The 14,346-nt window shown below is 39.8% G+C and overlaps 1 protein-coding gene across 1 annotated transcript in view; it reads left to right on the forward strand.

Moving 5' to 3' along the window:
* LOC134530936 (hemicentin-2-like) overlaps nt 1-14,346 on the forward strand; it is an 89,152-nt gene that overhangs the window by 65,696 nt on the left and 9,110 nt on the right. The window contains exons 5-11 of the mRNA XM_063366260.1: nt 1,894-2,007; nt 5,480-5,683; nt 8,417-8,568; nt 9,704-9,848; nt 10,175-10,305; nt 12,484-12,643; nt 13,512-13,793. Of these exons, the coding sequence (XP_063222330.1) occupies nt 1,894-2,007; nt 5,480-5,683; nt 8,417-8,568; nt 9,704-9,848; nt 10,175-10,305; nt 12,484-12,643; nt 13,512-13,793 (1,188 nt within the window). The remainder of the gene's footprint in view (nt 1-1,893; nt 2,008-5,479; nt 5,684-8,416; nt 8,569-9,703; nt 9,849-10,174; nt 10,306-12,483; nt 12,644-13,511; nt 13,794-14,346) is intronic.

A 14,346-nucleotide genomic window follows, 5' to 3' on the forward strand; every position in this document is an offset into this window, starting at 1 on the left:
TCGGTTTTTATTCACTTGTTGAAGACTTTGAGAATTAATCTGGTTAATGGTTTCAAACCCAGGATTATGGTAAGATTGTGGGAATTTTCTTTACCAGCAATGACATTCTGATTATGATATTGAGTTTTATCACGAACTTTCAAAACACCATATTTTCCAGTCAGTTTTGAAAATTTGGTAGGGCTAAGTGGCTCCGTCACTAACTTTCATAGTTTCATCCCTTATTATGACCAGCAGCATGGGCTATAATAGAGAACAGTACACATAAAATAGTCCTTTCTTTGCGAGAAAACTACCTAATGAAATATATCAATATGTTTTTTAGACAAATGCCTTTTATATTCTCTACCTTTCTCTTTTTTATTAGAAAAAGGAAACGGTTAGTCGCAAGGTGGATTCTAATGATTTTCAAGCAACTGGCATTTCGTGTAGTCATTTATAAGGGTCTCTGCCCCTTTGTGTAACCCTACATCATTTTGGTGTAAAAGATGATTAACAAGATAATAATGTACTGAAGATGAGTCACTCGCACCCACATTGCAGTCAACAGCTTTAGCATAGTCTACTGAAGATTCATTGAAGCATGTAGTTGCTCTTGAACTTGTGTTGCATCTATCTTCTCACTTACTGAATTAGCTGCTGCTCGTGTAGACAATTCTGGTGATTGTTGGCTCGTTGAAAACGAGGCTTTTAAAAATACGAATATTTATTTTAATCCTAATTCGTCAAGCTTAGGCCTTTTTAGTGATATTACCATTTGAAAAAATTTTATGATTAATTTAAACATCTGATGCTTTGTAACAAACAAATGAAAATCATGTTATATTTAGATTTCGTTAGTGTTGACTTCAACAAGTAACAAAAGCTCATGTAAAATCAAAAAAATTAGCACATAAACTTTATTGTAAGCTGTATCACAATATTTGAGATTGCAAGATGGTGAGGCGTAATCTCCTTTTTGCAAAGTTTGCGACTCAATGAAGTTCTTACGCTGTTGCTAGATGGCAGATTTTATTCATTTTTAGTGAGTTAAAATTTTGAAAATATTTTTGCTTTTGTCTTCGTTAAAATGTGCGTGTAGCATGTTAAAAAAGTGTTTTCTTAATTATGTGTGTGAAAATTTTTTCAGTTGTGCACAAGGTCTAGTAAATGTTACTATAAAACTTGAATGTACAAGATGTTAATACTGCACAATTTATGCGGCAAGCATTAGTGGAATTTACTTATAATTGTAAAAATTGAGAAGTTCTAGGATACTTTTTTTAATATTTTGATGAGAAGAAATTCTAGTACACCAATTTATATTTTTGATACATATCATGTTTTGGAGGTTTGCTGATAGTATTAATTCTGCCAAAATCTATTCCAAATTAACTAGTTTTCTTAGGAGTTAGCACGGCTATAGCTAATGACTTTTCATTCCCACAATGTTGTTTATTGATTACCTCAAGTTGCAAGAGTACAAAGTTACAGCCCAAATACAGGATTACTGGTAAAAAAAATGTTATTCATGATCTGTCACCTTAGTTCAAAACATGTAATGCACGAGGTATGACTTGCTATTATAAAAAAAATCATTTCTAAAATACATATAATGATGTTATTCGGTGATACATGACAAATGTGTAACAAAATTATACTTCACAATGTAAGCTTTCAGGTTATGCTGCCCTTATAGGCTTACTAATGTTAAACCCATACCTGTATATCCATTTCAAATAGTGCTAGTAAGACACTGATGATGTCTTGCCGAGAAAGACATCTTTAGCTTGTACTGGATTCTTGAGTGTGACAAATAGACCTGGAGTTAGGCTAGTGGCGTATACAGCCAGGGTGTTATCTAAGCAGAGGGATATGCAGTAATTAAGAATCAACAATTATATCTGTTTACAGTTCCACCTGAAAGGTTATTGGTGATGGACGATCAAGGAACTTACGTGATCGGCAACACTCCAAGTCCATACAACGAGGGTGCTACGGCCAAACTGAAGTGCATTGCATTGGGCGGTGAGTCTGTATAATCTATCAGAGAGATTTAAACAGTATTAACGTACATTTAAAATTAAACCAAACAAGTGCATGATTTTTTCGAGAAACATTTTGGCACATAATTTTAAGTATAAAATTGACGTCAGCCTTTTCAGCCAGGCTAGAAATTTTTTTTTTTTTATAGTCTTATCATCGATTACTAAGGTTGTCACGCCTAAGACCAACTCGGTTAGCTCATAATTCTGTCTGAAGCGGACATACATAAAACACTTGCATGAATAATTTGGGTGCTGAAAATTATTAAAGTTGCAGAATAAAATGTTACTGTTGTCAATTAAATATTGAAATAATGCCTCAAGACATAATTAATGTTAATTTAGTTTTATTAATACTTTATTATTCTCAGTTAACGTGGTAGGAATATTGCGAACACGAAAGCCAGAACAATCAGAGTATACAACTTAAGCACAAAACATATTTCTAGACTTCAAGAAACACTTATGTCAACTGTGTGCAGGTACCAAAGAATAATTATTACTTTAAAAGACACTTCGCACTAATGTCCCATGGTTACTCACGAACTCACGGTACCATCAAAAGACTCTGTCCTTGGGACAACGACGAAAAACGAAGTTTAAAGTGTCGTTGTGGACTTCACCGACGACTGTGGTCAAGAATATAGCTGAAAAGTTCAAACGATTAAAAAACAAATGTTGATCTTAACACGGTGACGCTCAGACCACAGCTGCAAAATGCTCTAAACACTCACATATTGTAATATTTCGTGAGCTCTTGCCCGGTCGCGACCTACTCGGTACCTCGACCAGACAAAGACTAATAGAAGAGGCTACGCAGCCGCATCTGCCCGGTGCGTACCTCTCCATCCAATCACAGCACAGCACTCATCAAACCATAGTAGGATACAATTTCTTACCTCTCGTAGCGAGGCCTTTTTAACAGAGATTACATTCAGAAAAATTCACGTGAATTAGTGACATCATTTTTAACCAATAGCAAAATTACAATTATAAACTACCAGCCAATCATGGCGCATTGCAACAGCCACTCGACGCCTTCCAATGTTTTTTCTCACAGTTACCAAATTTTCCGTCTCTTTCCCTCATTTCCTTCTTACGCAACAGGCCAAACTATTGCATCAGCTGTTAGTCAAAGAATCGTGACATGAAACAAAGTACAAAAAATTATGTTAATCCTCTCATTTAAGTACAAAAAAACAAGAAAAACCGAACAAAATATGTTAAAGCACATAAAAACGTAACAACCAAACAAGCAAAAATGAGATCTAGGGGATTATTTATCACAAAGTCTGCAAATAGTTAAAATAAATAGTAAAGAATGAAATATAAATTATGATCGTAAAATAACTGGTGAACATATAAATGCTTCTTAGAAAAAATAACAAGCTACTACTGAAATTATATCAAAGAAAACTAACCTTAGTATTATTATAAGATAACATAATACATTGTAAATTGAACTATTTATCAAGCAGGAAGGGCAGTAACCTGGGTTGCTATGAGGTAAAAAAAAAACCGCTAATATTTTCACAATAATTTAGAAGATTTTTTTAACCCCCCTCTTTTTTTTCTTTTTCATTTTACTCTATTATATTAAAGAGCGACAGACATTAAAAATGTCCTACTACAGTGTGTTCAAAACGTATGAGAATTATTTACACTAATTTGGAATACTTTGGCTAATTTTACTGAACTATTAGTACTATTTAGGTGATTAAAATTTAATTATTTTAATAGCGAAGGTGCAAGTTATTGACATAACCGAAAAAAACATAACTAGGTATGTTAAAATGTAAACTTAAAGTTCTTGTAAATTATTTATTTGTACTTTTTTCTCATTTCCAAATTTGAGCAACATCAAAAAAATATATTTGTGAATGCGGGACTGGCTGCGGTTTGATATTGCATAGCATTAAATTGTAATTATATATCATGTAAAATATATGCTTGTTTGAAGTTACTTTATTATGCAATGAAATGCACATGCGTCATGCAATGAAAATTTAACAGACTGAATTAAAATGCACATGCGAATTTCATCCAGTTGTGTTCAAACTTGAAGAAACACAACTTAGCTCGGGGCTTTCATTCTAATTAATGAGAAAAATACATAATCTCATTATTATACTTTTGATATTGAAATTATAGCTACAAATATTAGTACATTATATGTTTTACTGCTAAAAGCGAACACAATTTCTGTAATGTGGTTTCCATCAGATTTACTTATAATTTGCTAGCAGGGAAAATTGTATTGGAACATACATGACATTAATAATAATTACCACCTTGTTAGTTCTCTTTATTTACTACTACAAACTCTGCATCATCTCATCATTTTGATATTAACTAGATGCTTTATTTTATCATGCCAAACAAGTATACCTAACTTCCAATGCTCGTGCACAAGCACAAGCATAATTTTATATAGTTTAATCTTGACCCTTGACCCTTGACCCTTGGGTCCTGACCCATGGTCCCTGGTGGAAAACTCCTTCCACCGCTCCTGTTGAGAAGTAGAGCCAATAGACAGTGTTATGGCGTATAGTTGGTTTAAGATATGAAAGTGGACCTTGCGTCCAAGTGCTCTTTTCTACTCTGACCAACTCTTCATCCAGACCATCCTCTGTTTCCTGTATTCTCCCACACTTAATGCATGCCCATTGCACCCTGCATGTCTGTGCCCAGGGTTTTACATGTGTCTATGCAGGTGTTACCTGGGACCAACATATCTAATTATACTCTAGAGTTAAGAGTGAGGGAAGTTAGTAATGGCTTCAATCGCTGCCATGGTTGCCCAATCCCCGCATAAAGCACTCAATGCATGGCTAATCTCTAACATGACTAGGCGTGTAGGCTGCAACCTGAGACGTACTTAGGTTCTGACCACTCCTATAGATTCAGATTATTCCAAGTTAATGAATTACACATCCTGATTTACCACCTATATCTAATCCCTGTTAGTGTATACTAGAGGTTGTGTGTTTTAGTTTTCAATAATCCGATTCTCTTGTGGCCTCATTCATCCTTAAAGGCGGTTTTCTACACAAGGTACTTCTTGTTATCACTGGCATTATCCTTGTCTTGTTGCTTGATGATCTTGATTCGCACTTCTTGCATCGAAATTACCAATTTTCATTCATAATTCCGTTCTACGATTTTTTTTATTAAAATAAGTTTTAAAATGTTCCTTATCATGTTCATGCCCATAACCATGTCATCATCATGTCACATTTTTCCTCATCGGAGAGGATTTTGTACTCCAACTAGTTGTATATTCATCTGTCTTCATTTCTGATTTATTGTACTATTCCTTTGTCTGCATTGTTCTTCTATCTTGTTCTTTTTCATATATAATTATTTTTCCATGACTTTTTCATATGCTTCTCCTTCCTTATATGTCCTTAGTTCTTGTTATACTTCGGTGTTATCATGGACGCGGACGGGTGCAGGTCGGCCGCTGCCCCGGGTGACGTGGCTGCTCGACGGCGACCCCGTGGACGACTCGTGCGACGCGCTGCCCTCGGGGCGCGTGGAGAACTGCCTGACGCTGGGGCCGCTGGACCGCCGGTTCCTGGGCGCCACGCTCACCTGCCGGGCGAGCAACAGCGACCAGCTGGCGCCCCTCGTCAGGACGATCGTGCTGGACATGAACCGTGCGTACCTACAGTCCCCCGCTCCTCGACAGCATGGTTGGCAGTGTTCCTGCCAGGTACATGTCTACTGTCGGCACACCAATCTAGGGCAATAGCTTGTCTTGCAGACGGTTGCAAATCACTGTTACGAATGTGAGCAAGGCCACGACATGCGCAGGTGCAGAGCTGTCTGGTGGCTGCTGTAACATGAGATGTGCCGTGCGCACCTGGGTCGCCGCTTTATCTCCCTCCAGCCCTCCGGTCCCTCCCCCCCCCCCCCCCCCCCGCGCGGCGTTGTTAGTTTGACATCCGAAACCTGCCAGCTGCGGAGTTACGCGAGCCGCCGACACGTGTTTTCGAGAGATTTCTGCCGTCGGGACGGCTCGGAGTGACGCGACGGGCCCCGGCCGCTCTCGTGAGTTCTGGAATTGCGCCGGGGCCTATATATATATGCCCGAGGACGTCAGGGCATGGGGAGTCAGTTTGGAGTGTTCAGTTGGGAGTTTTCCCGCGGCGGAGCTTCCGGGCGATAGTGCCGCGGGTGCGGCGTAGTGGCGAAGACCTTGGACGAAGGTTCCAGGGCAGGGACTGAGTGAGTTCAGTGTAATCGGGAGTTTTCCCGCGGCGGAGCTTCCGGGCGATAGAGTCGCGGGCGCGGCGGAGTCCCGAGCGAAGTTGTGAGCGAGGAGTCGAGCGGATCCTCGGCGAAGGGGAAGTGTGACGGCGGCGGCGGAGTGTGGCGACGGAGTCCCGCGGTGGAGACCCACGAGGGGTGCTGCGACGAGAGTTGCGCCAGAGGTGTGGCCCAGCGAGTTGTGTGGAACGAGTGACTGGGGAATAGACATTTCTTCAAGTGTAATGAATTATTTGCCATTTTAGATTATTTGTAAGTGACATAAGTAGTGGCAATAAATAGAACTGTGAAGTGTAATAAAATCTTTAATTGGGCTATCCTTTACGAACCCACGGTAAATCGTAACATTACAATGCAACATTTGCCAGTGCGGGCATGCACTAGTGCAGACTTAATAGGCGATCAGAAAAAAATATATGCTTCTACGCATCAGCATAAACACGCAGAAAATACTGAAACAAACATATCTAGTAGCACTGACTTACACATGGGCGGGTAATGTAACCCCTCCCCCCCCAAAAAAACCTAAACAATCTAATCAACAGAAGGAAATAAATTGAAAGCAAACAGCAGGCAAACAGTTACAACTGGTTTGTCCTAGGAAGCCTACTGTATTCGTCGGTGCTGTGGTCGTCGTGTTGCCAGAATATCTGTGCTGGTTTTGACTGTGCGTCATTGTATATTGTTGTGTTGCCCAGATTATCTGTTTCTACTGTCTAGTCGTTTTCAGCTGACTGTGTTATTGTATGCTGTGAAATTGTTCTGACTAATTCCTTACACTGAATTATTCGTGCTGTCTATGAATTTAACATTTGACATCTGTTCTTTTTTTTTTCTTGTTTTCTGTGTGTTTGTGTATTCATCTTTCTTTGTCCAGTATTCAGATTTACATACATACGTTATGCTTTCTGTTATGTCGTAAAGTGGTGTTACCAGCAATGATGTTTTATATCAATCTTCCCCATTGCCAAAATTATTCATTGAATGAAGTGATGCATGTTGAGAATGAAATAGAAGTGCAAACTCCTAGGTGTTGCGTGACGTACCTAAGTATTTTTAGACACACAAACTAGAATTATTTTTAACTCCCCAGTCCTCTCCTCAACAGAAAAAATTCCTTGCTCTAACAAATTTTATCTTTTCCGCCAAACGTTTGTTCCTTGTGACACCAATGCACGAGTCATCGCATGGGTTTGATCCGACCACGACTGTTTCCTGGGTGGAAGAACTGCAGTTTATTTCATATGCGCCAGTTACTCTGGAAATCGGGTGATCTTTATTAATAAAACATTTTACAATAATATCTTTGTATTTTTATTAGCATTGCCATACTTACTGTAACCATACAGTGGAATGAACTGAACATGTGTGGGAGTTGAAGGAATAGCAGATAAGTGTACAGGTACTGGGACTAACGGTGCTAAGTACCGAAACATACTTGGTTGAATGAAAAATGTTTTACCATCTTTGTCAGATACAATGTACGTCGTATGTTAATTGAGTTCTAAGCTAATACGTGTTTGCAAAAATATAACCATAGTTCTTTTATTCCTTTTATCAGGAGCCATTATTTGGCTTGTTAAAATCTTGCCAGATATTCATTTTAGTATAAAATACCGCGATAATTAAGATTTTAATTGTATTTATATGATGATAAGTAGAGTCCCGGAAATTTCGCGGATTCCTTTGGCCTCAGGATAGAATTCAAAGTTATAGGTGTGCTCGACCCATGTTTACTTTCCCATTGGTTGTTTTCTTAACGAGAAAATTTTTATCCTTGTTATTTGGCACTAACTGATTCGCTTACTTCTCTCCTAGCTGGACATCGTTGGCTCACGGTCGTAGATGGGGCGTGTCCAGATAACAACTGCTGTCCAATCATGAACACAGTGCGACAGTGTGGAGGTTTTCATTCTAGCTTGCGACTGAATGAATGCGCGAAAATTCCGTGGCTCTAATGATAAGCCTTTACGTTTGACAATTAGAAGCTCTGATAATTTTTTCAGCAAAAATATTTTTTTTTTAAAACAAATTTCAAATAAATTTTTTTTAAAAACTTCCGACTAACAATATAGTTGTGACTCTTTTAGGATGAGATGTACTGTGGTGTTCTCCGGCAGTGAAGCCCGCGCAGGCGCGCCTGTTGGGGGAGCCTCGTCCCTTGTCCGCCGGGAGGCAGCACAAGGTCCAGTGCGAGGCGGCCGGCAGCAGGCCGGCTCCCGCCATCTCCTGGCTCCTGGGCAGCGCGCCCCTCGCCTCTTTCAGGGTCTTCGTGAGTTTGTAATCCATCTACATGCACATGCAATGAAGCGTTCCATTTTTTTTAAAAAAAAAAAAAAAAGCCTCAGTCCCCAAAAAAACTTTGAAGGAAAAAAAATTGTATTGCATTACTAAATCAAAGGTTTACGTTTAAATATAAAATGACTGCAGTTTTTTTTTTTTGTAAAAATTGTTTGTGGACCTCCAAAATAATATTGTTTAAAGCTATAAAACCATTTTGCTGCAATTATGGAGCTTTTGGAAATGAACGATTCAAAATAAATTTTACACACTACCACTCAATCTTCACTTAAGATATCTTTAGTATTAATATACAATGACTAAAGCTGTTTACCTTGAAGATATTACGTAACTGTTTAGCCCACGCTTGCACATGAAATATCCTGGCTCAGGTGTCGTGGGTGAGTGGTCCGATCACTCGCATCCAGCCAGGGTGGTCTGGGTTAATTTCCCGGCAAGGACTTGCCTGGATTTATAGCACGAGGGGAAATGTGACGGGCGTTGCAGTTTGTCTGTGGGTTTTCCCATTTTCCTTCACCACTGTAATCCGTTACGTCTATTGTGACCTAGCGTCGACAACATGCCAAACCCTATTTCTTTCATATTTAACCACATGTACAGTTTTAAAGTCGAAATTTATCGTATAAAATTCATATGTCAGAAGAAAAGGATTTTTAAATCATGCAAAGAGATCATAGTAAATGCGTTGCCATATTATATTCTTTATACAACAAATAACTCGCAATTTAATTTTAATCTCCAAACAGGTTTTCCAGTCTTACCTGAATTTATAATTTTCACAGGTTTTTTTCTTAACAAGCAGATTTATTTTTAACCACATATTAAAAATTATAAACTGAGAAACTAGCTATCAATAATTAAATGTTTTGTTAAAAGTTGGGTTTTGGATCCAGCCAGCCAGAGAGGTCATCCTGAGTCCCCATTTTCAGTGACAGTTAAGTATATTCGACATACTCGTTAAACCCCTATCTTCTTATAAACAAAATAATGTTCCTTGGCTTTGGAATGTACACAAACAAATATATAAATAATTTTAATCAGGTATATTATGTATTTTAATGATTTTTTTCCTACAAAATTTTCACTGAATATCAATTTTGTTCCAGACGAATCCAAACAGCAATATTTCTGTCAGCACTCTGTTTTTCACACCTACTCCAGATGACAACGGTAAGGTGCTGACATGTCGCGCAGACAACCCACTCATCTTCAACAGCAGTGTGGAGGACAAGAGAAAACTGGAAGTACACTGTGAGCACAATATATTTATTTGTTCTAACTCATCCCCTTCATTCAGCCATCAAGTGGCGGATCCAGATAGGGGGGCTAAGGGGCTCAATCCCCCTCCAAAAGCATCTGGGTCCACTATTGTTTTAGTTTTTGCCTTGATAAAGCCTAGCTCAGCTGAGTCAAGCCCCTCTCAAACCAAAATCCTGGATCCACCACTGGCCATCACCTTACTTTCGCTGAGCTCTTACTCCTGACTGCCATCAAGTAACTGACACTCCTGAATATTCTATAATCATTGTTCATCGCGCATTAGTATACCAGACACGCATGCGTGCTGTTTTTTTCAGATGTTCCTGTCACGAAGCTGAAGCTTGGCGGGAATGACAGCCAAGCAGGTGTCCAGGAAGGCTCAGATGTGCGTTTCCATTGCAATATCAAATCCAACCCTTGGGTGAACAAAGTTATTTGGAGGCATAATGTAAGTAGACATTTTAGTTTGACTTAATGTTTCCACATACACTGTTAAAAACAAATTTCACTTAGAATAAATTATGAAGAACAATGGTTAAACATTACCCAGGGATCATTGTAGATTTACGGGTACAGCGTTTACTTACTTTGAATTTGAAGTGTTGGTAAACCTTATCAAATCTACAACAAAAAAAATATATTTCCTTTCACGTATGTACATGTTTACAACAGGGCGCTTAACATGGGAGTCAGAATCCGACATAGTTTCTACGAAAATCCAATTATTTGTAACTATGAAAAACCCTTTGTTCAATTGAGGCACATTATTCGCTGAAAAGTGTGTAAGTTTACTGGAATATGTATCTGTATTGTTATGTGGGGTGAAGGGCCTAGACTGTCTCTCTCTCCTCAGCTCTGAGGTGTGTTGGTCGTTGGAAGTGATAGCTAGCGAGTCACGCTCGTGTGGCGAGGGCGACATGCTAGCACCCGGCATGACTACAATTTGTGAGCCCCGAGTCAGTGCCCATTTGGTTCGGAGACCACTATGGTCTCGGAGGTAAATTGTTTTGTAAATAGAACAGAAATATTCATGTCAAATGACAGATATTTGTAAATATGTCCATTTACATGAAAAAAAAAACTGTATCAGTACAAAAAAGTGTTTGCGGTAATACTGGGTTCAATTTCTCATTTATGATCACTTACACAAAAAAAGAGTTGATCATTAATGTTGCTACCTGTATGTGATAATTAACTGCCCAGAACCTCTATGTATGTATATAAATAGGACTGACACTACTAATCATAGTTACATTATGTTACGAAATTTGCTAAAACACCACTATCATCAATTTTTTATTCATAGTCTAATGAATCAAGTTTCATTCCCTTTAAAACTAAAAACTTTTAATGGTGTAATTCGATAAATTATCATTATTTTTTTAAGGTAAAAAAACTAAAAATTTAACTTACGCAGCTAATAATGTAAAACGTATTCGATAAATATAATTTTGTAAAATTCTACTCAATAAGGCTACACATATAATGTTGTTTACGCAAATATATTGTTAAGGATTATTAAAATAATAATAATCGTCGTGGGTAAACTACTGGGTTCGTAAATGGATAGCCCAATTAAAGATTTTATTACACAGTTTTATTGATTGCCAATATTTACATCAATAACAAACAATCTTCTAAAAATGCATAATAATCAATTACACTTTAAAAATATGTTTATTCCCCAGTCACTCAGTTTTACACCCCGCACACCTCGCTGGGCCGCACCTCTGGCCGCAGCACCTCTCGTGGACCTCCATCGCGGAACTCCGCCGCCGCCGTCGCACTTCCCTTCGCCGAGGCTCCACTCGACGCTTCGCTCGGAACTTCGCTCGGGACTCTCGCCGGGAAACTCGCTCACCGATGAACTCCTCGCCCAGGAACTCCGCCGCACCCGCGGCATTATCGCCCAGACACTATCACCCCGGAACTGAACTTTCTCGCTGAGGAACTCCGCCGCATCCACGAAACTATCGCGTAGGCTCTCTCGCCCCGGAACTCCGCCGCACCCGCGGCACTATCACCCGGACTATCGCCCCGGAACTCCACCGCACCCGCGGCACTATCGCCGCGGGTAAACTCTCTCGGAGGCCAGCGTACTGGGCTTATATATGCCCAGGCGCCACTTCTAGAAGTCACGGACACGGCTGGGGCCAGTCGCGTCATTCCGCGCCGACCCAACGCCAGAAATATCGAGAAAGGCGTCGGCAGCTGCCAGGTGTCAGGTAACGGCGCCGAGGCAGAGCGCCGCATGAGGAGCGGAGGGAAGGAGGGGGGAAGCGACGACCCTTGTAATCCACTGAGCAAGCGCGGCAAGTCTCACGTTGCGGCGGCCACGAGACGTCAATTGGCCGTGCGGGGCCACCAGCCAGCTCCGAATCCACGCGCACCGCGGCCCTGCTTACGTTCCGTAACAATATAATAATTTCACACACTGTTTACCTCCCTTAATGAACACTTTAGGATTTAAATTGCATTCAAAGTTTTTCTTGTTTGAGGAATAAGCTGTAATATGTACCCAAATGAAAGACTTTCTGAATATGTATAAAATATAAATTTTGACACTACTCTTAAGTTATAGTTTCTGATAAATGTGCATGTATTAAAGCCAACATTAAAATTACAGGGCAAAAGGCTGTACAATAATTCTACCATGGGTACAGCAGTTGCGAACCAGAGTCTTGTTCTCCACTCTGTAACCTGGGAAAGAACAGGAGCATATGTTTGCGTGGCAGAAAATAGCGAAGGATATGGAGAAAGTAATGCAATCTTCTTGGAGGTGAAGTGTGAGTATATGACTTCTTGTGCATGTCTGCTGCATCTACATTCAACTTTTTTTTTTTAAATAATAACTAATGTCTTGGTATTCTTAAAATGACTTTATGCCTACAGTAGCCAATGTAGAATCGATAGATTATATAGCCTACAGTACGTCACATTACAATTATTGTGATAAACTTAAGGGGTTACTAGGTCATGTTTGAAGAACCACTTTTGTGGAAGAACATGTCCGGAGATGCTCCGTTTAGATGCCAGCTGGTGTTTTAAATAGTTCCACGTTCCTGTGGCGTATGTACACCGCGGCACGTGTATAATATGCTTGCTGCCTATACTGCAGTCATCTAACTAGTGAACGCGAGAGCCTTGTCCTCATCAATCAAGTCTACAAAGTCGAGAAAAACGTGTTAATGGCGAGTATTGATCGAAGTGTGAAGAAATTTTCATTTGATTCCATGTCGAAAAGAATGCGGATGGCCAAATCTTGTATTTTTCCGTGCCATAGTTGACGAGAGAGAAGCTAAAATAGATCATATAAAAATATTTTGTAACAATCATTTGATCTGCATTGGAGTCTTTATATCAATAAGTTAAAGTGATAAATACTTATCACTCTTTTATGAATTAATAATTAATTATTAATTAATATTTTCTTTAAAATAATATTATGAAACAAGTGTAATTTTTTCTCAGCCATAAAATATCAATGTCAACTACAATGTACACAATGACTCACACATTTGAAGTTTGATAAACGCCATGTATCATTGAGATATGAATTGTCCACTTCAGTGAATGAATGGGCTGGAAGTGTTGACAAAAGGGAGACGATGTTGGCGAGACGTGTGCGAGGCCAGAAAGCGGAGTGCTGCCCAGACGCCCCGGTGTGCCGCTGGGACGAGCCGCGGGTGGTGGGGCTGTCCCGACACCAGGAGGCGCGCGCGGAGTGCGAGGTGACCGCCGCCCCCCGCGACCTCAGCTTCTCGTGGACGTGCAACGACACGGGGCAACCCCTGGAGGCAGCCTCGAGCGATGGCAGTCGCAGCCTGCTCTCCCTGCCCGCCGGCTCGGCGTGGTGCCGGCACACCCTCCTGTGCACGGCGCACAACGCCGTGGGCGTGCAGAGGCGGCCGTGCGTCTTCCGTCTGCTGCCCGCAGGTTGGTACATCCCTCGGCACATCACAAGCATCCCTACACATGTTCCGGTGGTTAACAAAAGAACTTTGTGCAACTTTGATGAGCATAAAGCTGCTACTCATTTTACCGAGTGTCAGCAAATAGGTAGATGGCAAACCAATTTCAGGACTATTCTTACAAAAGTTTTGTACCACAAGGTCATACATTGTAATAAATAAGCAGAATTAAACACAATATAACAGTTATACTATTTGTTGGAACTTGCAGATTTTTATGTTAAGAAACTAAAACATTTTCAGAGATAATTTTGACAAACTTCAAGTGTGTAGTCTCCAACTACTAAAATTTAAGTGCAACTTGTAACTGAAGTGAAGTGTCAACAAACAAAACGCAAATTAGCATACGAATGTTTGAAATATCTAAGTTTCGTTACTTCAGCTGCATTACTGTTTATTTCAGAATTATGGTGTAACCTATAAATATCCTGTAGCATTATTAGTCGTACTATTTGGTGGTACTTGTAGCACTTTTGCATGTAGTTTGCGCATTCCGTGTTACTTAACGATATGTTGCA

This window comes from Bacillus rossius, chromosome 3 (genome assembly GCF_032445375.1).
Source record: "Bacillus rossius redtenbacheri isolate Brsri chromosome 3, Brsri_v3, whole genome shotgun sequence".
In the NCBI taxonomy this organism is placed as follows: Eukaryota; Metazoa; Arthropoda; class Insecta; order Phasmatodea; family Bacillidae; genus Bacillus; species Bacillus rossius.